Source organism: Penicillium daleae (assembly GCF_028827525.1).
Source record: "Penicillium daleae strain IBT 16125 chromosome Unknown utg000007l_segment0_segment0, whole genome shotgun sequence".
NCBI classification, from domain to species: domain Eukaryota; kingdom Fungi; phylum Ascomycota; class Eurotiomycetes; order Eurotiales; family Aspergillaceae; genus Penicillium; species Penicillium daleae.
In genome coordinates, this window is record NW_026623155.1 from 1,344,752 (window position 1) to 1,370,885 (window position 26,134).

Sequence of the window (26,134 nt, forward strand, 5' to 3'; positions counted from 1 at the left end):
TGGCCCTTTATAAGAAGGACCAAGACTGGGGTGTGGCAGAGGCATTGGAAGTTGCCACTTTCGAAGCACCTCAAATAAGCGGTGGTGATCCTGATGAATTGTCAGCAAAAGTCATGCAGATCACAAATGAATCTACCTACCCGGTTGTCTTCTTCTTACTTTGGAAGTCATGGTATCCACGACAAGTGGAGATCAGAATCTCTCCAGGGTATTTTCCGAAGACTCTATCACGCTACCAGTCTACGGAAATCTCCATGTCAGGCTGTCAAAGACAATCAATGGATTGCGGTTATAGATTCTGTAATAATATCAGCAAAAACTCCTCCTCACTAGATCAGAGTCTCAAAACTTGGGAGACGTGATGTTACTGGGAGAATCGGCGTGGTATGCGTGCATCTCAGCGAAGCAGCGCGTTTACCAGTAGCAATAGAAAGGTCGTGCGCACTATGTACAATCAAGTATCTCTGCACCATGTTACGAAGGAGCCTAGTCAATGTTGACGAGCGGCTATTTTTTACCTCAAATATATCCATCTTCTGCCCTGGACGATTAAGGCTAAGCTCGAAGGACCTGATTTTAACGCTATACAGAATATGTTAAACCTGAAGATCTCTGAGGAACTCCTCAACAGCTTTAGCAAACTAGGCATGAAGACATACGGAAACTACCTGAAATTAACAGACAAAGCCAGCGCAATAATAAAAGCAGGGCAGACCTGATCTATCCTCCTTCCTCCTCCTCCTTTATCCACCTCACTTTATCGGCCTTCCCATCCATTTACTCGTCCACTCTCTTTATATACCATCATCTTACCCGTGAACTTCTTAACGCCAAGTCTTCTTCCTCATCGTGGTATATAATAACCTTCATGCTACACTCGGGGTGTCGTCCACAAGATAGCTCTGAGCAACTGGCCCTCAATTCTCTGGAGATGTTTATGTTCCTTTTAACACCTGGTGATATTTACAGTATGTCTGATTATCCATACCAAAGCCCTCCTGATCTACTTTCACTTTCTAAAGCATAATTAGACAACTGCTGGCACGGGTTTGGAAATCCCCTTGATTTATATGATCATATTATTTCTCACGGAACCACCACTTTTCGACTTCTTTCGATTCGGTTACTCATCTATCAACCACCCATATGCAGTCGGTGCCAACCTTGGGAAGATAGAAATGGTTCGAAAGAAGCCTAAAGAAAAGAAGGGTCCAGCAAAAACCCCACCCCAAAAGCAAGGAGGGAGGCCTCGCAAGTGGCTACCCTGGGCGACGCCCCGTCGGTTAAACCGAAGAAGTCCTGGCATCACACACTCGTGGTCTGCGGTGCAATAGACCCAGACCACAGGTGGATGTGGTCAGATTTCATGGCAGCAGCGATACTGCTGGGAGCAGACAACGAGGTGACCATCCTTTTGTGCTTTCCTATACACGAGCACTTTATCAGAAGAACGTGCAGTGGTCTCTCAAATTACAGCACTGAGCGGTGTGCCCATGGCTACAAGGCCAAATATTTACACCCTGCTAGTCTGTGGGGCTATAGACCCAGACCACTGGTGGATATTTTCGGATTTTATCGCGGTTAGTAGGACATGGAGCGAGAATAAGACTAGAAAGCCACGTTAATATTTATTTTCCTCTTGCAGGGCCAAACTCTCGGCTCTTTACAAGTTGTGCAAACTATTTCGTGAACCCGCCATATCGAGTTGAGTTCCAACGTGCGTGGCCTTTTCGACGGTAACTCCATTCTGGAAATATTATTGCTCGATGTCGTCTATGAGATACTCCGGAGGAGCTGGTGGTGGCCCAAAACGAGCAGAGCTATGGGTTTGAACTCTTATTATCGATGAGAAATGCGGGATGCTTGTGCCACCACTACGATAATATGCGCCAAATCAAGCAGAGTCAAGATGACGCGCTCATCCACTCTAAGCAGTTCACCAGTCTTGCACCAACCTGCCTTTCCGACCAGCAATTGCATTATGAGTGTATTTAATGACAACTCTGGATTCAGGCTAGATGCATGGATGCATCTAACCTGAATCCCGACCTAGAGCAGATGGAGATGGCCCGCGGAAAGAAAAACCCAAAGGACAAGGACCCGACACCTCTAAAGAACAAGAAGGGTAGCCAGCACGGCCACCCCCACTATGGTCTCTCAGGTAATAGCCCCAGACTATGCCCCTATGGCTGTTAAGCCTTAGCAGAAGCCGGTTACCTATATCCTGGTGGTCTGTGGAGCGGCAGAACTAGAGCATGGGTAGATATTCAGGGACTTTAGGACAGCGTGTACTCTCCTTAGAGAAACAAAAATCAAAGCAATATTTATATCATGCTTCCCGATATAGATATTTCATGTATGTCACGAGGAAAAATGTTCTTCTATCGATTTGGACGTCCTGTTCGAGACGGCGGGAATAATCATGTGCAGCTCCACATTAGATATGCATGGCCAATCTGTTATCTAGACCCACACCAACAACCTTAAAGCTTAATCGAATGCCATCAGTTCGAGTCGTGAAAAGCAGATATATGTCACAGTATGCATTACCATAGCAGAGACGTATTACATCTACTTACGATATGGTAATTCATATCTCAATATTTGTGTGGGAAACGGCAACGGCAGTAGCCTTAAGTATCGACTGGGTGATGGAATGTAGTATATTTGATACGTCATTTAGAATATCAAAGGCAGATACAGGCCGCTTTGCTTTATATGCAAGCGTAATCTAAGTATTGTCTGTGTACGTGAATATCAAAAAGTTCACATGATCAAGCAACGAGAACTGAACCTCTAGAGATGGACCTCAAATCGGATATAGAAGCGCTCCGTGAGTTGTAAACACCAGGCTAAAAACTACCTTCATCTCATCAATGATGCCTACTGACTAGGAAGATAATTTGAAAGCATTCAGGAGAACCCTTCGACAAAGATGAAGTTGAAGCCTATCCTGGAACTTTTTCCAAGATATATTGGTTCCGACTTATGAGCTCCTACTATAGAATAATACAGGGGCTTCTTTGTCAGGGATCGAAGAGACATGGCATAGGACACGGATTCGAGCATATGGCATGGATATCCGGTGATACTGAGCTGAATTCCCGGGAAGTTCCTCTTGATGATTTATACTGGAAAGATCCTCTTAGGTGAATAGGCCGGAAACCCCTAGAATATCCATATCAAACAAAACGCGACCAAGCCATCAATAAACTTCCTTCCTTCTTCCTTTTACCCTCTTAACCCATCGCCAATCTGATTTTCTCGGGTTTCAATACTTTCATCAACATGTACTCCACGCATGAGACATCATCATCATCATCATCATCATCATCATCGTCATCGTCATCATCGATCGAGCCGAGGGCTGAGATGACTCGAAGGAAAACACAGACGCCCCAGCCACCAAGGAACAAGAAGGGGGCCTGCGGGGCCATCGTAAGGTGGTCTCGCAGGTGGCTGCCTTGGGCGGCGCCCCTATGCACGTTATCCCCCAGGGTCCGAAGTCTTTCACTCTGGTCGTGCTCGGGGTGACAGACCCCGAGCACGGCTGGATGTTCTCTGACTTCCTTGGAATTTGCATGACGTATCAAGAGCGAGGCATTGAAAACGACTTTTTAAGTTGTTTCCCGTTACAAGATCACTTTCTCTACCTAGCGAACCAAAAGTCACCTGCCTTCTCAGACATCAAGTTCGGAAAATACGGTCAGGAGGGCAAAGAGATATGGACATACTCGCGAGCCCAGTTTTGCCAGCGAAAATACTTCTGGCAGCAGGTCGGAGCTGACCAGATTGTGACAAAAGTGAAGGATTGGATCACCAAAGTGCAGGCCCAGGCCGGACCGGCGGACACAGTCCAAATCAACTTCAAAGCGCACGGCAGCCAGAACGGGGCGCTCCGCTTGGGCTCTGGATCGCTCCACCCGGTTGTGTTCTCCCACCTGCTAAAGGACTTCCACCCGCAGACGCTGGTCTACGTTGTCGTGAGTGCCTGTAACTCGGGCGAATTCATCCACGTGTTCCAGAAGGCAGCCCAGCCAAATCGCATTATCTCGACCTCCGCGCCTCAAAACACTTCCTCCTACGCCGATTCCCGCAGTGTCAGCGATCGCGCCCGCAACGGCCGCTTCATCGGAGCGTGGGTGGCAGCTCTCACGACTTTGGAAATCCCCGATTGCCCTCCTCGCGCGGAAAGAGCGACCTGGACTCTCACAGAACATGCAAACTTCGTGGAGAAGAGACTCACTCGCGACATCACCCCCACCACCCCCGCCAGCCAAATCGTCCCGCCCCAGTTCTGGCACAGCTCGGATATCGACCCGTCGCAGCAGTTTGAAGCCACGGTTCTCCGCTGCATGGACACTAAATCTGCACCTCAGCCTCCCTCGAGTAACCAAAGAATCGAGTGGCCGACCCTGAATAAGGACATCCTGCCTCACCTGAGCAAGCGACCCTTGACCGCTACCCCGCCATCCACCGATGGTTCCAGCGAGGTCGTCGCCGAATCAGCCGTCGCCCTTGCCCAACATGAAGTTGCCAACTGTGATGATCGAGGCCTCGTCACTGACCTCCTCATTCATGATGAGATGTCGTCCCAGGCTCCCGACTGGAAATCGATCATTCGAAACCTTTGGTGGCGCGGTCGTCGCCAGTCAGCCATCTGGAAACTGTTTCAAGCCTTGGTCGACAAGGGCCTGATCAACCCTGACTGCCTGACCGTCCCTGTGGATCTCTACGGGGCCACGGACGACACCCATTTTGTTGCCAAGTTTCTGTATTGCTTGTCGAATGTACAACGGGACTCGGATTTGGTTTTCAGTGGCAAGATTTCGCTTCAGTCAAGTGAATACAATGCGGACCTTGAATGGTGAGTTGAACTTTCTTTCCCTTTAAATTGACATTCTTTTCTTTCCTCGATCTTCTCCCGTCGGTCCTTTTGGCGCACCCAAGCATATTGGCATCCTGGAACCACTGCCTCCACTACTACTCCTCCTCCCATTATCTTCAATCCACCTCTTTCTTCCCCAGAACCCACTAACTCCTCTTATTAAGGCTTGCCACCATGATTGTCCGCAGCGGAGCCGATCTCAACACACTGCTGGAAGCCATCGTCGACACAAACATCCTTGGTCCCTGCGATGAGGAAGAGCGTTCGATGTTCAAACTAGTCCACCCAGAGGCGGAGAATCAGGAAAAGCACGAGCGAGACAGAGAAGGATCGAAAAACCCAGACGGAACAATTCCCCCATCGGACAACATGTTCGGATTCTGGCTCCCACATGGACTTAGCTCCGATCCCAAGATGCGCGCTGCCGAGATTGCCTCCTGCGTGCAACGATTCGACGAGATCGAGGATGCTTTCTGCATGGTGGAGGGAGGAGAAGAAGTCCGTGAGATTATTGGACGCCGCTGAAATGGTTTATTTCAGCATTCATACGGGTACGATAAACATTGATATGCAGGAGAGACCTGGGGCTGTGTTCCAACAACCAGCTGCGGGATCGAATGACATAACACACTACTAAACTAGAAAAAAAGACAGACAAAAAAACATCACAATTTGAACTCATCCTCGATAATGAAGGCTATAGATGTAGAATTTCTTGGGTAAAGGCACACAGCTAGGAAGCGTAAAAATTGTACAAGCCATTCCTCGATTTCACGATGCTCATACTCATACGTACAGACTCCATCCTCGAATAGAAATCGAAGACGCTACAATCCAAATCCAACGACACCATCCTCTACAAATTACAAATTACAAATATAAGGCATCTTCCCCACAAATTTCTCCTCCGTAACCTCATCCAACACCCAACCCGCCACACTCGCCCAACTAATTCACATCACGTCCTTCCCACTCCCCAAATGCGTCGCCTCAACCTCCGCCTCTGGTCCATTCCTCAACAACCCAACCCGGAACAACGTCCATCGCACTCCATCATCAGCCGCCAACGAGGACACGAATTCCCCCACGCTGATCATCTCGCCGTATTGATCGGGACTGAATATTTTCAGCGTCCAGTGACTCAAGTGCCACTTGAAGGAGATCTGGTCTTCGGATCCGTGGAAGGAAGCGGTGCATAGTATAAGAAGGCGTTTTATATTCTGGACGAGGAGTTTAGGGACCAGCGCCGTGTATCCTTTCGTCAATGGCTGGCGAGAATGTCTGTGGTTAGTCTTCGGTTATGACCCCTGCGTTTTCGGTTTTGGGAGTTTACATACTGTGCCTTTGTTTCCGACAGGCGGTCCGGCAAACGATATAAATGCATCGGCATCACATTGCGAAACTTCGTCCAGTGAGGTGTCGTCTTCGAGCTTTCCTTCGATAACGGCTACTGAATCGTGATCGCGAAGGGAATCGGGGAGTTTGGTTGCGTTTCGTACGAAGAGGGTGAGCGTGTGGCCTTCTTCGAGGGCGAGGTCACAGAAGTGGCTTCCTATGGCCCCTTAATGCACTGTGGGTCAGCTTTGAGATTATGAGATTCGATGTGCGCAATATAACGTGGATGGCAGAGGGCTTGGGTATACCTGATGCGCCGAGTACGAGGAAATGCTTATGTGCCATAGAGATCTTGGAAGTGTATAGTCAGATAGTTCGAGTGGATGGAGCAAACTATAATATGAAGCAAGATTATTAAGGATCTCTGGGTATCTAACAAGCCGGATAGAACGGACCTGTATGTCTTTGTCCAGTGTCTAGTTCTATTGGCCATCAGAGAACTATAGGCTCCACAAGGACGCTATTCGTACACCAGAAAGAGTAATTGTTACGCCATGGAGGACTCTATGCAATGACAACATCATTTTCATGTTAGTCATCGACTGCATCTATGGATGTCTGGGTATCTAGCGTACTACATTGGCATCGTATTAGCAGAACGTCAGCTTCAAGTAGGTATGATTGAAAGCTATGTACAAATTTTACAGCCATCGCAGCAGCCACACATCTCACCAGGGAGTACCGCGCAACTAGAAAATAAAAGCAAATCACACCGTTTCTCCCGAAGAAGGCTTTGCCTGTTGCCTCCTTCCATTTCCTGCTATGCATTAACAGACCGTGTAATCCTTCCACGATCGCAAAGTATACCAGTATGCCTTGAGACCCCCAGCTCAAGCAGTCGAAACACAATCATCAAGTAGAGCCGATCCGGACCCCACAACCAGTCGGCAGAAACCTTACAAGAAAAGAAAAGAGCACAGAGGAAAGTACTGAGCCAAAAAAAGATTTGGGACAAACACAAGCATGAAGTGAATAAAAGATTGACCCCGTGCTTCGAGCGAGGGTTTTTTTCGCAGCCGCCGTTTAGTTCTCGAGGGGGAAGTCGTGTTGAAAAGTGAGATCGAATGTTGATTATCTTATGCATGCACGCAGGTGGAGCATGAATCGGGCAATACAACGATATGGAGGTTCATGTACCGGGAAAGCAAGGAAGGGAAGAGATCGGCACGGCAAAGAAAGAATCAAGAGAGAAGCACGGGGTTGGGAAGTTGTCCTCGTAATGGAGTATGAGAGAACGGGAACGATAAATAAAAGTCGTCATTTTTTGAAATTATGAGGGGGTCGACAGAGTCAGAATCACCGGCGCTTGAGCTCAGTTTTGAGACACTCCAGGATCTATCAAAGTTAGCAACGATACGAAACGACTAGACAGTGCGGATACATACAGTTTCCGAGACGGCACCCTGGTTATACAGGTACTTGGAAAGGCCGCGGACAACATCGAGCTGCTCGTCAACAGTCAAGCCGTTGATAGCAGTCTCAATGATATCACCCACGCTCGCCTTGTAGATGGCAATGAAGCTGTGGTAGTACATGAAAGCGAAGAAACCCATGATGAACTGGCAGTCCATACGGTCGGTAATACCACCGTGGCCGGGGATGGACTCGCCAAAGTCCTTGAGCTTGAAGGTGCGCTTCAAGCCAGAGGCAAAGAAGCCACCGAAAGGAGCGATGAGGGAAGCAAAGGTAGCAAAGGCCAGGATGTGGAATTGCATGGGCGCAATGTAGAGGGTCTTATCGATGCCCAACACTGCCAGAGAGTAGGGCTGGGAAACGAAAGCGGGATTAGGCACACACTCCAGGCCGGTCAGGACATTAGCACCGAGATCATTGACAGGGCAGATGAAGTACTTGTACTGCATGAGCAAGTTGGTCATAAAGTAGCCAAAGATGATGGTGCAGATCCAGGCTCCAATGAAACCCTCGACAGTCTTCTTCGGAGACAGCTGGATCAGCTGAGTGCGACCAAAGCTGATACCACAAACGTAGGCGAAGATGTCATTGGTAATGACTAGAGACGCGGGGAGGAAAAACCAGATCATGCCCTCGAAGATGTTGTTCATCACAAAATGGGCTTGGACCACAATCAGGTACAAGGCCATGTGAGTCCAAGCGAACTGGGTGAACTGGAATCGGTAGTGACCCTTCTGCAAAGAGCCAACGAAGAACACGAAGCCTGTCGACATCTAGTTAGTATATGTAGTCGAAATCCAACTACCGAGGTACAGGTAACTCACCCATGACGTAGAGAGTGAAGCTGATAAAACGGTGATGCGTCGCCAGGGGAAGGAGAACTTTATCCACCAGCAGAATGTGCTTGAAGTAGTAGATGACGCTCTCTCCATAGAGGAAGTACATGGTTGTCGCGAGGAAATACCAGTTGAGGGACTTGGTGAAGCGGAGGTTCTTCTCCTTGCTAGGAACGTTGGCGATGGCGATAACTTCCTTGAACGAAACAATTTGAATGGCAGTCACCAGGACGATGATATAGATATGACCGGAGAACAAGGCGATAAAAAAGCCGGCGATCATCACAAATGTCCATATCGTCCGGGTAATGAAAGCCTGTTTCTTCTTCTCGTACTCGGATTGCTGCGGCTTCTGTGGAAATCGGGGGAAAAATGCCACATTAGCCATGGCCAACGCGCAAAATCACATCAACAAAATTTATTCTTACCTCCTCAGGTATCGTAGTCGGATGCGAGGCATTGCCATTTTTGCTTGGGCTGGAGGGCTCCGAGGGGCCATCACTGACGTCGGAGGACATGCTCATCCGCCGCTCGCCGCGGCGCTGGAACCGAACATTGCGGCGAGGCTTGGACATGATAGGCGAAAAAGGAAAAAGGGGGAGGGAAGGGGGAGGGGTGAAGAGAGAGTGGAGGGTGTTAAGACCAGATCAGAAAGAAGAGGAAGAGTGGAGTTGGCAAGTTCATGAGCTCATGTGAATCCGAAAGCGGTCAGCTCCTTCAACAACAGGCGCGTACTGGAAAAAGGATGTCTTGGAGAAAAAAAAAATGGGCAACGAACAGACAATTTGAACGTCGGAGCTGCGCCTCACCCGCCGAGTTTCCTACTTCCTCTTCCCTCATTCCACCCCAGCCTCGACCAGCCCTAATCAGCTAAGCCCCAGGATGATCGTGCCCCTGTGAAGCTCAACTTCTCCGTTCGCGTCTCCACTTTTCTTCTCCGGTTCTCATCTCCCCAGTTTCGTCCTACCAATACGCTGGTAGCACTATTCATGGCGGGGGCATGGAAGACATTGACGATGATTACTTCTCCGATGACCTCGATTCCTTACCTCCGGGTACGTTGTACCAACTGGAGCAGAATGCCTTCCAGGCGACTCAAGGTCCAGCGACATCTCAACAACACAATGCGCCGCTAGCTCCCGAGGAGCCCGCCCTCGTGCACACGAGACAGCCTGCTGCTACCTTGAAGCCGCCACCCCGCCTACACACTGGATTGACGAATGACTATGATACACTTGAGGTGGGAGAGTTGGAGGCAGAGGTCTATGACAATGTGGAGGGCCAACAGGCAATTGCGCAGGCCCCTGCGGTTGTCGTGACAGAGACCGTATGGCCTGCCAATGGCGGTATGGATGATATGATGGAGGTTGATCATGAGTATGGCCAAGCGAATGCATATGAGATGAATGCACGCATGAAGCAAGTACGTCGGCTACTAGCGCTTCACCTTATTTTACATACCTAATGCTGACCCAGGCTTGGCTACAGCTTGAACAAGAAAAAGAACAGATGCGACGAGAGTTGGCTGAAGCCAGAACGCTGGCCGAAACCAAAGCTGGAGAGATTGCCATCATTCGCTCGAAACAAACGCGAATGGCCGAGGAGTATGACCGGCAATTGGCGGCTCTGCGAAAGGCTATGGCCGATCGGGAAACCACACACAAGGAAGCAGTCGATGCGGCAATGTCAGAGGGCAAAATGCTGGCGACGGAAAATCTCTTCCTCCAGCACGACCTAGCCGAGGAGGTTCATCAACTCCGTAATTATAAAACAAAGCAACGCGGAGCGGAGAAGGCTGCCCCGGTCACTCCAAAGAAGTCTCGAATACTTCCCTTGCGTGATGGATTCGACGACGATGAGATCGCCGTAGTATCGCCGAGCAAGTCGGTAGCACGATCAAAGCGAGGAACACCAACCGTTCCAGGAAAGCGGAAACGACAGGCAAGCGTTGACAGCCCAGCTCCATTACAGCTGAGTCCAGCTGGGGAGCTCAACATGGTAGATGCTCCGACCGATACCTCCGGGACAGTGTTTGATGAGGAGCCTAAATCGCGGGAATCGGGCACTCATGATCATCTTATGAAGCGAATTTTGAACCATAGGATACTCCCCGATCAGCAAACCGATCTTGAAGCGTTCGCCAGACTATACTTCCCGTCAGAGCCTCATAAAGCGCTGTCCAGTATCATCATGGATGAGTTGGCTCGGGTGGACATGGGAAATTTCGTGCTCGAGTACCTCTATACGATTGGGCTGCTCTGGCGGCGAGCACTGACGGAGAGGTTCTACGAGCCTGTTCCTCGACTCATGTCCATTGCTAGATATGTTCTGATGATGGACGAGGCTCCGCTCCCGGATCTCATCACCTCTCTAGTCGGTGTGCTTCAAGATTCAGTTGAGGTCAATGCAGTTCCTCGCTTCAAATACTCCCCAGCAGCACGAGAAAAGGCACGACTTCCGCGCTCAACACCTCAATCCGATCTGCATCTAGAAGTCGATTCGACCGAGGCCCTTCGTCTACTCTACTATATTTCTTGTCAATTACTACATGTCAAGAGTGCTCTAGACAATTTCTGGGCACACATTCGTTACACTTTCATTCTGGTGATGCTGCATGGTTCACAACCACTCAAGGACATCATGGTCATATTACCCTTGCTGTCCACTAGCATTCGGGCAGACTCCTTTGGCCCCATCATGTCCTCGGAGCAGGACCAAGCAGACGTCCAGAAATGGATTGTCGACCGCCTCTCATTCATGCTCAGCGAGGCAGCCATGCCAGATGAAGGTTGCGAGCCCTACACGGCCTACGACATATGTGCCATGCGACTCGAGGTTCTGCTATTGCTAGAGTCCCTGGCATTCAACCCAGCAGCCCCATCCAAAGAACACGGAAGTGCCATCATCGCAGCGCACCCAACGGCGTTGCCACGTCTATTCCGGTCGATGCATGACGAGCTAGATGCGCTCTACTCCTCGCCACCCGAACAAGAACTCCGCGTTGCGATGGTCAACGGCCTCATGCGCCTGATCTTTGGAGTCATGCGCCGCCACGGTTCATCCATCAACATGCAAGAGAAGCTGGCATCCGTGTCGGGGAGTAAACAAAAGCATCTGGTGGTCCTCACACGGCTGGCCTTCTGCGACGGGTCGGTTCTCGAAGCAGGTATCGATGACGAGACAGTGGACATGGCACACGAGTTGCTGGAGGAGTGGACGAACCCGCAAGAAGCGGAGTCACTGGCTGAGGCGTTCCCTAGCTCTCGGCGAGACTGACCGCAGAAAATGATTGTACTAGGGATGGTGTTTGGGTGAAGGATGGAATGGGCTCTGCATATTTGATGGCGCTCAGGATGTGGGGGCGAATTGCATGCATTTGTTTCTATGAGTTTTATGAATTTGAGATACCAATATTTACTTTTAGATTCACGAGTTTCAGCTCCCAGTCCTAGCATGGAAAGTAAGAGCTGCATCTCCGATCCACCGCAAGGGATGGATGTATAACGATGCGCTCAAGCCGTGCAAAATGGATGGTGGCTGGTTGACACCTAGGCGTATGTATACACGTGCGAGTAACCAGCCACAAACAGCTACATTTCAAGGAAACCAAATGGTGGCCAAAGTCTGAGAACCAGCCCTGAAAATGGGCACCTGAATATTGGAATAGTACTGCATGATCTCGATTAAGAAATTTTTGCTCGCTGAATTAAGTCCCACAGGTTACCGTACAAGTCCCTGAACACAGCAACTGTCCCATAGTCCATCGTTGCTGGTGGCCTGACCCACTCAACCCCATTCTTAGTAAACCGGTCATAGTCCCTCTGGAAATTGTCCGTCTCGAGAAATAAGAATACACGCCCGCCCGTTTGACTTCCTACAACGGCTAGTTGTTCCGGCGTCGAAGCACGGGCGAGCAGTATAGTTGTCGCGTCTAGCGATGCACCAGGAGGGCGGATAGTTACCCAGCGCTTGTTGGGCTCCTGGTTATCCTCGACGAGGGTGAAGCCGAGCTTATGGACGTAAAAGGCGAGAGCCTCGTCGTAGTCACGGACGACTAGGGAGATATGGGCTATATGTGGCATAGTTCGGTTCGTAGGTGGCCCTTGATGTGGTTGGTTGACGTCTGGATTAAGCAAGAGGCGGCTCCTTTGAAAGATATGTACTTAGATATTCATAACGAGTAACGAGAGGGACGCTAAAGGCAGTCGGATAATCAGCACGGAAAGGGAAAAAAGAAAAGCGGAGAATGGCGGGCGTGCGTCAAGCAATATCGCGGATCGCCAGACCCCCCATACACATTGAAGAACCGTTGCTTGGAATTATGTTTTGGGACACTTGAGATCCAATACGCTGCAGGCGCGTCACGGCTGAGCAGAGTCTGTTTCCTAATACAAATTACGGTGGATTCGGAGGTGAGTGTAGTTTACAGGAGGGTTTCCCTTCTCCAAGGACGAGTCGCTGACCCGAAGCTTGATGAAAAGAAGAGTATCCACGGGGTGGAAAGTGCCAAAGAATACGCCTGTCAATGACCCGAAGGCCGTTGAACAAACCGTTCCGCCGCGATGTGCAATGCAGGGACCAATTTGTGGTGGACCGCCTTCATGAGCGCGGCCACCCAAACAAGGTAAGTATGAAGAAGAAAAGAAAAAAGAGGAGGAAAGTTCGGGGAAGGAGGAGCTATTTAAAGGTTTCCGGAAAACACGCTAGTCCGAACTAGTCCCAAGCGAGGACGCTAGCAGCTAAGCGAGACCAGTCACCGCCCACGTGATGTGAATCAAACAAGGTCACGTGGCAGAACATGTGTCAGGCACTCAGGCCACCAACCAATCGGTCATATAGTCACGTGACTTGCGGAAGTTTTGGGAGAGTGCATCCACCAGAGCCCATCTCCGACACGAGGATACCGCAACAACCACCTCCTCAGCGTCTTGTTTACGAAGTCGCCACTATGAGAAACAGGGCCAGTACCTCCTTATCTAAGGGGGTAAGTTCAATTGCACTTTCCGCTCTTCAAACGGCTACGCAAAAACTAACTCCTGTCCTCCCCAGAAAATCCGTCAATCATGGAGCAAATATAACCTGTATAACCTGTCACGATTCCGCACCCCAGCTACCGGGAACCGAACCTTCTTCCAGCAAAAATGGACTGCCAAAGCCGTTTCTCGTGCTTACCACGGCGAGCAGGTCCGCGAGGGCCAGTGGAAGCGCATGTTCTCGAAGCGCATCCGCAGCGTCATTCCCATGAACACGGCCGATCTGGCGGCCGACGACGGATCGAAGGAGTCTGCTGGCCGTGGCTCTGGTCTGAATGAAGGTAGTGGCAGGAGTCGATCGTCTCGTCCCATTCCTTATACTCAGATGGCGTTCGCTCCGCTGGAGCGTCGGTTGGATGTTGCTATCTTCCGAGCTTTGTTTGCCAGCAGCACGCGGCAAGCGAGGCAGTTTGTTATCCACGGTGCAGTGACTGTCAATGGACAGAAGGTAAGACAGAATGATTTGCAGACTTGAATTGAACTTGAATGGTTCCTAACATGTCGCTCCCGTCCAGATGAGACATCCCAGCTACCTGCTCAATCCCGGTGATCTCTTCCAAGTCGAGCCAGACCGCGTGATGTACGCTACCGGTGCCCCGAAAACGGCCTTTGAGCGACGCGAGAGCCGCCAGCTCAAGCAGAAGAGTGCCGACGCGGAGGCTGAGGCCGAGACCAAGCCAGAGGCTACTGAGAAGGATGAGAAGGAGAACGCTCGAGACTCCCTGCGGGCGTTGATGTCCCAAGCCAAGACCATCATGTCAACGGATAAGGATGTTCTTCCCGCCAAGAAGAAGCAGGAGCTGCGCGGTTTCCAAAAGGCCGTGCGCCGAGTGCTGTCCCGCTCCGACACCAGCACTGTCCTGACCGACAGTCTGGAGGCGCAGTTCTCCGAGCTGACCCTGCTGCTCAAGGCCAAGCGGGCTGAGAAGAAGCCCGCCAAGGAGTCCAAGAAGGAGGCTAAGGAGGAGGAGACCTCTGCCGCTACCACGAAGTCAGAGGAAACTACCAGCGGCGCTCTCTCGGAAGCCTTCCAGGCTGCCGCCGAGGGCGGCAAAGTCGACACCTCCGAGCTTACGGACGAGGAATTCGACATTCTCAAGCGTGCTCTGACCCAGATGCGCGATAACCCCATCGACCACTCCAAGCCCTACGCCACCCCTTGGCGTCCTCGCGAGTACATGTCCGCCTTCGCCTTCATCCCGCGCTATCTCGAAGTGAACCAGAACATCTGCGCAGCTGTTTACCTGCGACACCCCGTTGCGCGCCCCGGTTCCGCCGAGGTTCCCACCCCCTTCGGCGAGACGATCAGCACACCCGCTTATGGCTGGTACCTGAAGAGACGGTGGTAAAGGAAACACTCACATATCGGTTTCCTCGACCTCCTGCTTCTTCCGTGTCTCTATTATTGCCTACCCTTTCCCCCCATTTCCCACGACTGTATTACTGGGTCTTCTCCCGATCTTTATTTTTCATCCCTCCTCTGCTTGCATATTTCTTCTGGTGCTCATGAAGGGACCCCTTTAGTGGGATCATGTTGACCATGGTGTTGGTGCCTTATTATTCTCGCCTTTTTGTTGTTGGGGGCTTCTGTGTCCCTGTGTATCACCATAGCCATGAATGGATTGTAAATGGAATAAATCACTGCTTCTAGCGCTATTCTCAAGAGTATAGAGTTCTCTCCTTGTACTACTGATGGGGATTTTCTGCGGAGATTGCCAGGACCAGTTGTTTGCTGATTTCCCAAGCTCTATTTAGACTTCGATTTGCCCCTTTCCTTTCTTTCCCTCTTTCCTGCTTCATGCTCCTAGATATTTGGAACTCGGTGATTTTCCTGTGTCTTTGGCTTCTGTTACAAAGCGATGAGATTCGCCGTCAACTATGCAACTATGTTTCTTGCATTGGACAAGGACCTAACCAACATCCCGGACTGGATCTCGATCACACATCGTCTCCATTATATTATCGCTCAATATTCTCGTGGACAAAATTGACCAATTCCGACACGAGGGTCTCTTCTCTTAGCCATCACAATCCAGCAATACCACCCTATTGCCCGTCTCTTGAGAGCTAGACGCAGCTACTGCAAGCAAATTCCCTTCACCGAGAGCGAAAGCCTGTCCTCTTATATCACAGGTTCCTGGGCAGACATCTCAGCCTGCGGCTATATCTCGTCACGGGGGTTTAACCTCTTAACTAGGCAAAGCAGTGTTTGTCTGTATAGGCTGCGAGCTTCCTCGTGCTCCTTGCCGAAAGTCAGATATGCGCTCGCGGTTCGGCGACCGATGCGACTTCTGTTTGAAGGGTACCGATATATCAGAACGTTTACAGTTCTGTCTTATCTCTGAAGCAAGATGTCTTCTTCTACTTCTTCATTTAACTGGATGGCCACGGCGAAATTACCCGGATGCAAGGCACAGTGCAGCACTTGGTCGGCGCGTTTCGCTGCTTGATCATTTCCTGTATTTGGCTAACAAGAAGTCACCTGCATGCTCGGACATCAAGTTACGACGTCTACCAGACACCACTTACGCGGCCGCACTGATCGACAAGTACATCCAACTACCCCGGAATAACTACGGGTGGGCACAGGGAGAAGGCAAAGAGGACCAATCCAAGCCTCAGTTGGGGAGAGGGACCAAGCCAGATGGGGTTTTAGGGACGCGCAGGACCTAAGCAACCTCGCCGAGAAAGAACCAAATATCATTTCCCAATGTCAACATTCTAGACTATGCTGAATCAATACCACATATCCATCATCATATTTTTCTGTGTCTATATTTTAAAGTATACCTCGAGACAATGCCGGACTCGTTTTCTTCTAACTTTCGTCGGGAACAGACCCGGTTTGGAAATATACTTAGCTATTCTCCGAGAACTTTGGCAATGACAAGTCTATATCTCGGAGTAGAATTCTCCCAAGGTTAGCTACGGCAGCTCTCTTTGCGTAAAAGATAGTCTCTGCCAGGTCCACCATATCGATTCTAGTTTATATCAAACTCACTTGAGACTGTAATCAGGTTCATAGCTGCCATCAAGAGTGGGCCGCTGATAAGACACTCCGAAGGCGGTGAGGTCAAGACTGGCGCCAAGTTCACCACAATTCAGTGGACGTCATCGCAAGCAACCTGGTATCCATGCCGGTGCCAGTGAACATCTTCCAAGACGCCGGAGACAGCGCGCTGAACTTTGCGCCACCAACGCGGGGCATGAAGCGCGCCCACGAACTCGACCTGGACGATGACGGAGACGGCGACACACCACGGAAAGGTTGGAAACGGCTGACAACCAAAGAAGAAGTCACCCTCTTCGAGATCTGCAATCACCACGCCGACAGCTTCGGTCGACGCAGCGATCTCTGTAATTGGTGGAAGACCGTTGCAACAGAGTTCTCCCGCGCAAATGGCCGTCCATATTCGTGGCACTCGGTGCGGAGGAAAGTGGAAATGTTGACGAAGAAGCGCATCAAGTTCCTCGAGGATCAGCAGCAGCGACAGCGAGATCTGTCCGGTGCGAACCCGGTTCCTGACGTGATGAATCCGCAATGGTGTGCTGTGCTGGATACTTGGATTCCGACTTGGCAAAGCTGGGAGGAAGCTGAGGCGCGTCGGATCGCGAAGCGGGACGCGACGTTTCGCAAGCGCTCGAGGGGGAAACCTGAAGGGAATCTTGATGATCCGTGGAAACTTCAGCCCCGGGCAGGTCCGGCTTTGGAACCGGTTGATCTGACTTCCCCAACCAGCCCTGATGATACTGGCATGGAGGCGAATGATCCTTACGAGGGTCCTATCGTTTTAGTTACGAGGAGTCCTCAATCATCGGCCGTCCCTGCAGCAACACCTTCGCTGGACAGGCCTTCTATTCCAGCTTCTACAGGTGGCGTCAGGCTACCCCCAGGATTCGACACGATGTTTTCCAACAACCATCCCCAGCCGAACCGCTGGCCTTCAACCTTTACACCAGCACCTAGGGCAGCAGCAGAACCATCATCAGATCGCCGCGTATTCAGCGCTGTCCTCGAAACCCTCGGCAAACTCAATAAACACCTCGATGCAGCAACAGGCAATAACAATGGTGCCCCCGATGCCCGTTCTTCGCCGTTAATATCAGCGCTGGTCCAATCAGCCACTGAGTCCACGACCCAGAACCAAGCTTCCTCCGAAGTGTCACAACAATCATCTTCAAGCAACATTTCCTCCAGGGAAATTGAACGAATTAAAGAAGAACTGCGACAAGAAATGAAGGAGGAATTGCGTCGGGAGATGAGAGAAGAATTACGTCGGGACCGTGCCGGATTAGAAGAGAAGCTGGACTCTGTTCAGCGAACACAGGATATGATTTTAGAGATGTTGAGGCAGGAGCCGGCTTGATGGGGTAGATCGGGTTTGATTTACATGTCGCTTGGGGGTCAGGTCTGGCGATCTTTCCGGAGTTCCGTGTCGCTGTTTGTATGCTTTTATTTATTTTGATATGATACCCACTCGCGTCAATTTTAGCAATCAAGGATATTTGTTATGAATTTTACTTTTACTACAGAGACTAGTCCATGTTTACGTGTGAAAGATCTCAAGTTGAACCCTGGAGAAAAGTGAATGACGATTGTTCTACTCTAAAAGGGACGCAAACACGGAAACGAAACACAAATGGAAGAGGTAGTAGTCATCGGCTAAATTACAGATAATGGTAGGTAGGAACAGATAGGGGAACTGATCGGGGATTCTTCTTCCCGCCGAGGGACAACCAAAATCCCCCCCCAAAAGCCCCCGGAAACACCAACAAAGCTCTCTTTTCAAGCTCTTTTCAGGGCTCCTCTCCAAGTTTCACCTTCGAGAGAAACCCCATACCGTCAGAACACACTCTAGTAGTAGAAGGTCTCGTCGACGGTACGGCCACGCATCCAGCGGGGCTCGGAACCACGGACGTAGATGTCCTCGAAGAGGATACGGGGGGTGGCCTCGGGGACGGCCATCTTCTCAGCCTCGGCAACCTCGGCGTCGATGTGGGCGCGGGCAGCCTTGTCAATGCTCTTGAGCTCCTCCTCGGAGGTAACACCCCACTCGATCATCTTCTGCTTGAGACCGGCAATGGGGTCGTTGGTAGAGCGCATGCGCTGAATCTCCTCACGGCTGCGGTAGGTGGTACCAGGGTCGGACATGGAGTGACCACCATAGCGGTAGGTGACGTACTCGAAGACGAGAGGACCCTTGCCGGAGACGGCGTAGTCCTTACCGTACTGGACGGCGGCCTTGGTGGCCAGGACGTCCATGCCGTTGACCTTCAGACCGGGGATGTACTGACCACGCTTGTAGTACTCGGTGAGAGCGGAAGAGCGGGCAGCGGAGGTACCCATACCGTACTTGTTGTTCTCGCAACCGAACAGGACGGGCAGGTTCCACAGCTTGGCCATGTTGAAGGCCTCGAAGACCTGACCCTGGTTGGAGGCACCGTCACCGTACAGGACGATGGAGGTGTTGGGCTGCTCGTTGTACTGCTGGGCGAAGGCGAGACCAGCACCGACGGGCACCTGGGCACCGACGATACCGTTACCACCGTAGAAGTTGGGAGCGAACATGTGCATGGAACCACCCTTGCCGTAGGCAATGCCCTCACGGCGGCCGAGCAGCTCACCAATGATGGACTTGACGGTAGCACCGCGCATCAAGGCGAAACCGTGGCAACGGTAGGCGGTGATAACCTTGTCATCGCGGTTGATAGCGTGCTCAATACCGACGGCGACAGCTTCCTGGCCAGTCGACAAGTGACAGAAACCACGGATCTTCTTCTCCTTGTACAGGCGGTCGGCGGCCATCTCCATGCGGCTATAGCGGAGAAAATAAACAGTTAGGAAGCTGCTTCAAGAGGACGTCTGGGGAAAAGAGGGAGTGCAAAGCATAGGTGCATACCGCATAGAGACCATGTCGTGGTACATCTGCTTCAACTCCTTCTTGGTGGTCTCCAGAGTGTAAGGAGGAGGGTCGAGCTCATAAGTCTCGAAGCTCTCGTCGGAGAGACGGACGGTGAACGGCTTGTCATCTTCCTATACAGCGCAAGCACCAGCATCAGCATTGAGGTGTTCCGGGGCTCGCGAACGATTTTCCTGTTTTCCGGATGGGTTCCTCAACAAACCTGCGGGATGTTCTCGGCGTGCGACGAAGCGGCGTCGGTGGTGACGGAGCGACGGGTCAAAGGGGCAAAGGCCTGGCGACGCAGAGGCGCAGCCTGGCGGGCCGCAGTACGGAAGAGCATTGTGTACGTCGAGAAGCCCAATTGTAGAAGGGGGAGAATGATGGGTTGGAGATAGCGACACTTTTCCGTCAGATGTTGGGAATGCAAACTTTCCCGATTACTTAAGCGCTTCCCGTTCGGGGGCCGCCGGTGTGGCTCTCCTGCAAACAGTCCAAACCGCGGAGCTGGCCTACAGCGTACATTCGAGCAGAGCAGTTTACAAAGCTGAGAGTTTTGCTTGAAAGTTTTGTCAAAGATGGGCTTGAGGCTAGAGAAGTTTTTCCGGCCTTTATATCAGCGCTGAGGACGCTCGATGATCATCGGTCATCGATCCGACCGAGTTCGGCAGAGCCTACAATTTGCCCGACGACCAATCCCAACAAGACTTGCCCAGATAAGCTATGCTGGATGGACTTTTGAACGGAATGGAACCAGCTCAAGGGAGTCGAGGTGAGGATTGTTCAGCCTGGCTATACACTATCAGCTCCTGGTGCATTGGGAAAATTGAATAAAAATTATTTCTTCGTCTCGTAAATAAGCTGCTGAAGCTATCAATATATATCTGCCTTTGGGCTCCGTAGATAGTGTGTACCTTATTATGGAGGGATGCTTCACGCGTCATCTTCTTAGGCATTCCAGGTTTTCAGAATGAAGATCAATATAGACACTAAATTGGTATTCTCCTGAGAACTAATTGCTTAACACTGTCCTTGGTGAATAGATAGAACATCGCAGTACTCAGGTTTACTAGCCTGCATTCTCAAGTCTTCGTCCAACCCAGTCTCATACTCTGCGAACCTTGACCAAAACCAGGAGAAAATCAACATGAGTTAGATGAATGATTACCATCGACGAAAGTAAATGGCTATTTCTGCAAATTCTGTATCTACATGGCATTTCCTCGGACACTAGAAACCGTGACTTCGATATCAAAAAAGATCCAATGAGGAACGAGGAAACTATCGGAGCCCTACCCAACTTGCTGCCAGCCCAAAAATAAGAAAACATAGACCACACTTGACCCCTCTGCGTATACACACAACCTAGTCGGCGCATATTCACAAGTCCATCGATGCCTAAGTCTAGTGTCTTGCCTCAGTATCAATGGGGAGATGCGATCAAGAAAACCACGAGTAATCTAGACCAATGCCGAAAACTCCCGTAGCCTGAGGACCAGACCTGCCGTAGACCTATCGATTACGCCAAAAGTACACATTATCTGGCCATTATCGACTACGCAGTACGCCCGGAGTCAGTTAGCGTATCTAGCCAGTAAACAGATGCATTTAGCGAAGAACTGTAATTCCCCGAGACAAAGCACTGGCCATCAATGCCTCCCTCAATGAATCGATGTTCCACTGAACGGCGCTGTTTGCGGCTTTCTAACGATCAACACATCTGAGACATCTCAAAATTGATACCTCGGATTTCCCGACTTTGCACCCTGCATCGCCCAACTGAATAAAGCACTCTGCTGTTACCAATGAGTACGCAATGGCCATGATTGCCCCTCGTGAGGCGATAAGTCTGATACCTCAGGCTAGTGTCGACCCCGCTATCGCTGTCCGCGCGATAGATCATTTCTTTCAGCGTCCAATAAAGCCAGCAATATACTGCACTGTTGCGAATTAGGAAACATGTTCAATGGCTGACCGTTGCGGAAGCCATAACCGAGCGCCCAGTAGCCACTTGACTAGCAACGCCTGGTCCTAGCGGATATATATATATATGGACAGAGCGCGATGGAATTAGATATATCAGTTTGATTTGTTCCATATACTAGCGTGGAACTGTGGATCTACTGGTTTGTACATCTATACATTGATGAGTTGTATTTAACAGGTACGACATACAACAAAATCAAAATAACAAACCTAGTACCTACTATGTCCCTTTTGTCAAAGTCTAAAGAAGAGAAGAAACTCCCGACTGGACCAGAATAGCTTTCAAACGCTGGTAGAAAATGATATGTCGATCCAGGCATCCGCTCTTTGCGAGCTCACTATGACATGTATAGATAGCCAAACTATGGGCACGAAGGGGCCAGCTCAACTTACGCTGAAGGGGATGTGGAAACTCGAATTAATCCTATCCAGTCCTACAGAGTTACTAAACAAATGACGACGACATGCAGACCCTAGGAACTGAATTCTATGGATATTTCTTGGGCTAGGACGCTCCGATGACTGAGAAATTTGTTTCAGTGCCGCGAGAAGCAGCTTCATCCAACCAAATATCCATTCCTTCAAAAATGAGATCTTCTGTTTCACAGTGGATTTAGAAAACTTGCTCGGAAAACCATCGAAGAATCCAGTTTTGCACCGTTAGCCATTGAGCTCAATTTGGCGCTCGATATCGTGAGTATCGAACAGTGGCATGGAACATAATGGACCCTACCTACCAAGCTATTCTGCAGACAGAACATCAGAAACGTCTATATGGAGTAAAAAGCGACAAAAGCATCGACATCGAAAATATTTCCTCAAACTCCCTGAAACAGGAAATGCAACTGGTGACGACGACGTGCAGCATTGAGCATATCCCCAAAGCGTCATCGACTCATCGTCCTCGAACAAAGTACCCAAGCTACCAGCCCCTCGATGCGTCCACCAGCCTAAAATAGACTACAGACCAGCTATGCATATCGACGGGTCCAACGCCCGACGCATACCACCGCGAGCAAGGATCCTCAACGGCCGCCAAACAAGCCCACCAACGTGCAGTAAGTTGTAACCACAGCGCTTGCTGCCAGGCTCTACGGCCCACCAATCGGGCCTGCAGTAAACCAAGACAAGGCGTTTCATGTTCAAACTTTATTCACTGCGAGAAACCGAATAGTCCATACAGATAGAAGAGCTAGAGTTTATGGCTACATGCAGGATTGGTATCTTGGAAACTACAGTCCGACTAGATGGAGATACACATGCATATGTCATCATAGCTCATTCCTAGTTAGTCAAACGAAGAAGTTAACTAGGAGTGACCCTTGATTGTCTAAGCAAGCTCCCGAAAAGATCATCATTCGTGGTCTGAAACAACGGCTTGCGCGATCCTCTGAGCACGGATACTCCGCCCGGCACTGCAGGGTAAGCCGTGGGGGGAAGGAACCGGGATTTGGTAAAGATGAGGCTAGGACGGGTCTTACTTTCCAGTACAGTATGGAGCTTTTACATATACATATCCCGAGGGTGATGGTAGGTACTTGGTCGGTTAAGAATGAAAATTCTTGAAGTGATCTACAGACATGACTAGTTAAGTACATAAATATTCTTCAGTTAAGTTGAGTTACGCCGCATGACGGGCTGCAGACTGGGCTAGGTTAACGCCAGTGGAGTTCCGAGGGGATATGCTACTGTAGTCCCAGTCCCCCCGCTCTGCAAGCTCCAACGGTGCTGATCACAATGCAGGATTGGATGTGGCGGAAGTTAGAACGCAATTTTGGGTCTGAAGATCTGCCAAGTTTACAGCATGAAGGAGACTCAGTGACTGCAGTACACATTGTAACCGAGAAGTAAAGCATGCAACAGGTATACGTAAGTTGATGGGTAGTCTGGGAAGTTTTGTGATTAATTTAATTTGTTTCTTTTCTGTGGGACTAGATACAGACCAGGACCATAAGAACGGAGAGGCATGGACTATGAAGCTTCTATTTTCAACTGTCGATGGAATAGCTATATCTATTCATCTGCAATTCTGCATGCCTTGATTGTATCGCAGGTGAGATTGAGATTATCACCACTAAGCAAATGCGGGACTGACCGGTTAGCTCTGCAAATAGTGCTGGCGATTAACGGATCCTGATGGGGCGGCTAATCTGCGCAGGGCCTCAGCTTGACAGCTGCTCAGGGGTGCCTGTATTTGCATGAGCATGTCAGTTCAAATCGTATAGTTACATCATCTGTCATGGACAATGCATCGTATGCACTATGCAGGACTATTGTGACCAGTCGACACGTTCGATCAATTCTCCGACCTGTCATACGTAGCGGCAGTCGACATATCAACTCGACTCGAGTTTCAGCCGAGTTCCCCGCCAGACGTTGCATACAACTCTGGACATGAATCACGACTTAACAAAGTTCCTGTAGTGGTATGCGCATTGCCCCAAAATCGCTTAGTCCTCGTTTCTATGGTCTACGATGCCGAGGTAGAATATGACAGGGAAAGTCTAGATCAGCCCGGCAGCATAGCGCTCCTCTCTTCCTCCCGGATCCATCATCTAAGAGACGTGACGGGATGCAGCTATGGCCAATTGCGTGGAGACGGTATACACGAAGTACAGTGTACATCGTATCGAGTCTCAATACTGTTGGTCCAGCTGTATATCAATACAGGCCAAGATACATGTAACACCCAGCTGTCAGTCGCAGAGGTGGGCCATGGAGAGCCATGCACCTCAAAAAGCAGCAGCACGATGATCAGCGCATCGCCGCATGGATTGCTTCGTATTCCGTACAATAGCGCCAGAGTAAACCCACCTACGCGACCAGCGCTCATCACCCGAACGTGCACGATGGAGCGATTGATGTGCAAAATAATTTCTCCTAGCGAGACGTGTGGTCCGCAAGCTACTCCTCCAAATTCCCGGCCGAGCTACCGTATTTAGCACTTGCCACTAAGGGGGTGGGACGAGGGCCCGATGTGGAGAAAGATTGACATGGCATGATGCCATGCCCATTCACGCGAAGGGCCAGCCAGGCGACTAGCTACGAGAGAACAGCCAAAGCGAGTAGGAGTGGGAATTGGACCGAGGGAAGAGAAATCTAGACCATTGGGCTAATTTGACAGAAGTGAAGAGCACGGCCACGCCCACCAATTCGCGGGATATATTGTTATTACTGCGAAAAAAAGAAGAGAGGGGGATAATTTAGACGCCACCATGTCGAGGCGAGAATCATCTACGGAGTATACGGAAGGTATTGCAGATTACATCCCCTATTCAGTAGGTGTACGAAGTACTGTATGGGATGGACTAAGCGCCGCGGTTGCGCAAGCGAAAAGCGAAATTGTGGTTCGAATCCAGGCACACACACACACACACACACAGAGATCTGCCGACCGATCCAGAGGCCGTGCAGTTCAGTGCAGTGCGGTGCAGTGTAGAACTGAAACCTAATTGCCAGTTGCCCCTGGATACTTAGGTGAGGAACTCGGATCAGAAGCGATAGCCGGCACCTTTCCTGCATTCGAATTTCAGCGGGTATGACGTGCACATTCGGGAACAGGATAGGCGAGGCAAAAGCTTATGCCGGGTGACCCTGAAAATGAGGAGCTGTTTCCGCGGGTGCGAGTGACAGGAAAACCGTTGGAGAGGATCGACGTGCTTGGCAGGCGAGATGGAGCCAAGACCCGATGGCCAATGGCTGTGGATTATGTCAGAATCACAGTACTCCGTACCTTGCATAACTAACTAAACTAACTAGTTGGTTGGTTGGTGGCGATGGATGGATCACTCTCATGTCCCCAATGTTAAAGCGAAAAATTAAGATCGCTGGTACACTCAAGAGTGTCGGGTACATAGTTGGGTTGCCGATTCGCTTTCGTTTGGGTCTGGTTGGAGATGGGTTCTAAGAAAGAGAAGGGCTCTGGAGAAATTAGTTTCCACGGATGGAGATCTTGGTTGTACCATACTGGCTGAACCAGAGGGTCAGGTCGTCGGCAACGAGGCGGATAGGAGATTCGGAGGCTTTCGTGGTAAGTAAGGGGTAGGTAGGGGGTTAAGGCTGGGAAGAGCCTCGAGGGAGGAATTATTCATAGAGCTTGGAGGTAGGTAGTTAGGTAACTAAATAGTTATTGAGTAGAGAGAATCAGAGACCTTATTATATAAAAGTACGCTAGTTAGTTAACTATGTGAAGTGTATTCTATGGAGTAAGCGGAGTACACAGCAGAGACGGAGGAGTTCATCCTCCGTGATCTGTGATCTGCAAATCAAGAGTGCCCCAGCGACTAGCGACTAGCGATGAACTGCCGTCTACAGTGGTAACCACTGCATACACTACAATATACTCCGTACACTATAGTACGTATTCCTGAACATGTCTGCAATTCGACCCAAATTTAGGGTTTCACTCCGTCCGTATCCACCGACCGTACCCGGAAAACCCGTTCATGTCCGAAGCTGCAGCGCGATTGCATCGCGGTCCGGCTGGAGTCCGATCAGGACTGCCGATGATGAACCCCTCCGCGCGCCGAACCATGGTCCGCGTATCACCAGAACAGCCTGCACGCTATATCAATGGTGAAAATAAATTCGAATAAGAATAAAAGAGAAAGAGAGAAAAAATATATATATATAAATTGGAATTCAAATTCAAATCCAAATCAACCTTGACACTGGAATAGGGGA

At 50.2% G+C, this 26,134-nt stretch overlaps 10 protein-coding genes across 10 annotated transcripts; 5 read left to right on the plus strand and 5 right to left on the minus strand.

The window, feature by feature from the left end:
• Positions 1–3,239: 3,239 nt before the first annotated feature.
• On the minus strand, positions 3,240–3,437 carry N7458_007641 (uncharacterized protein; the record flags this gene model as incomplete). Its single annotated transcript, XM_056911023.1, has 1 exon — positions 3,240–3,437. The coding sequence occupies one exon, from the start codon at positions 3,435–3,437 to the stop codon at positions 3,240–3,242; it is 198 nt and encodes a 65-aa protein (XP_056763849.1).
• Positions 3,438–3,479: 42 nt separating this feature from the next.
• On the plus strand, positions 3,480–4,871 carry N7458_007642 (uncharacterized protein; the record flags this gene model as incomplete). Its single annotated transcript, XM_056911024.1, has 1 exon — positions 3,480–4,871. One exon carries the CDS (start codon positions 3,480–3,482, stop codon positions 4,869–4,871), a length of 1,392 nt encoding a protein of 463 aa, XP_056763850.1.
• Positions 4,872–5,062: 191 nt separating this feature from the next.
• On the plus strand, positions 5,063–5,413 carry N7458_007643 (uncharacterized protein; the record flags this gene model as incomplete). The annotated part of the gene is made up of 1 exon (XM_056911025.1): positions 5,063–5,413. The coding sequence occupies one exon, from the start codon at positions 5,063–5,065 to the stop codon at positions 5,411–5,413; it is 351 nt and encodes a 116-aa protein (XP_056763851.1).
• Positions 5,414–5,841: 428 nt separating this feature from the next.
• On the minus strand, positions 5,842–6,568 carry N7458_007644 (uncharacterized protein; the record flags this gene model as incomplete). The annotated part of the gene is made up of 3 exons (XM_056911026.1): positions 5,842–6,156; positions 6,226–6,440; positions 6,532–6,568. 3 exons carry the CDS (start codon positions 6,566–6,568, stop codon positions 5,842–5,844), a joined length of 567 nt encoding a protein of 188 aa, XP_056763852.1.
• A 1,011-nt stretch (positions 6,569–7,579) lies between these two features.
• cds1 (phosphatidate cytidylyltransferase) lies at positions 7,580–9,107 on the minus strand (the record flags this gene model as incomplete). The annotated part of the gene is made up of 4 exons (XM_056911027.1): positions 7,580–7,618; positions 7,669–8,459; positions 8,521–8,884; positions 8,961–9,107. The coding sequence occupies 4 exons, from the start codon at positions 9,105–9,107 to the stop codon at positions 7,580–7,582; spliced, it is 1,341 nt and encodes a 446-aa protein (XP_056763853.1).
• Positions 9,108–9,532: 425 nt separating this feature from the next.
• N7458_007646 (uncharacterized protein) lies at positions 9,533–11,808 on the plus strand (the record flags this gene model as incomplete). Its single annotated transcript, XM_056911028.1, has 2 exons — positions 9,533–9,955; positions 10,009–11,808. The coding sequence occupies 2 exons, from the start codon at positions 9,533–9,535 to the stop codon at positions 11,806–11,808; spliced, it is 2,223 nt and encodes a 740-aa protein (XP_056763854.1).
• Positions 11,809–12,215: 407 nt separating this feature from the next.
• N7458_007647 (VOC family protein) lies at positions 12,216–12,614 on the minus strand (the record flags this gene model as incomplete). Its single annotated transcript, XM_056911029.1, has 1 exon — positions 12,216–12,614. One exon carries the CDS (start codon positions 12,612–12,614, stop codon positions 12,216–12,218), a length of 399 nt encoding a protein of 132 aa, XP_056763855.1.
• Positions 12,615–13,480: 866 nt separating this feature from the next.
• N7458_007648 (mitochondrial 37S ribosomal protein uS4m) lies at positions 13,481–14,914 on the plus strand (the record flags this gene model as incomplete). The annotated part of the gene is made up of 3 exons (XM_056911030.1): positions 13,481–13,516; positions 13,582–14,013; positions 14,081–14,914. 3 exons carry the CDS (start codon positions 13,481–13,483, stop codon positions 14,912–14,914), a joined length of 1,302 nt encoding a protein of 433 aa, XP_056763856.1.
• A 1,785-nt stretch (positions 14,915–16,699) lies between these two features.
• N7458_007649 (uncharacterized protein) lies at positions 16,700–17,932 on the plus strand (the record flags this gene model as incomplete). Its single annotated transcript, XM_056911031.1, has 1 exon — positions 16,700–17,932. One exon carries the CDS (start codon positions 16,700–16,702, stop codon positions 17,930–17,932), a length of 1,233 nt encoding a protein of 410 aa, XP_056763857.1.
• Positions 17,933–18,420: 488 nt separating this feature from the next.
• Positions 18,421–19,813, minus strand: N7458_007650 (pyruvate dehydrogenase (acetyl-transferring) subunit E1 alpha; the record flags this gene model as incomplete). The annotated part of the gene is made up of 3 exons (XM_056911032.1): positions 19,689–19,813; positions 19,466–19,599; positions 18,421–19,381 (listed from the first exon to the last, which is right to left on the minus strand). The coding sequence occupies exons 1-3, from the start codon at positions 19,806–19,808 to the stop codon at positions 18,421–18,423; spliced, it is 1,215 nt and encodes a 404-aa protein (XP_056763858.1). The 5' UTR covers positions 19,809–19,813.
• Positions 19,814–26,134: the final 6,321 nt, after the last annotated feature.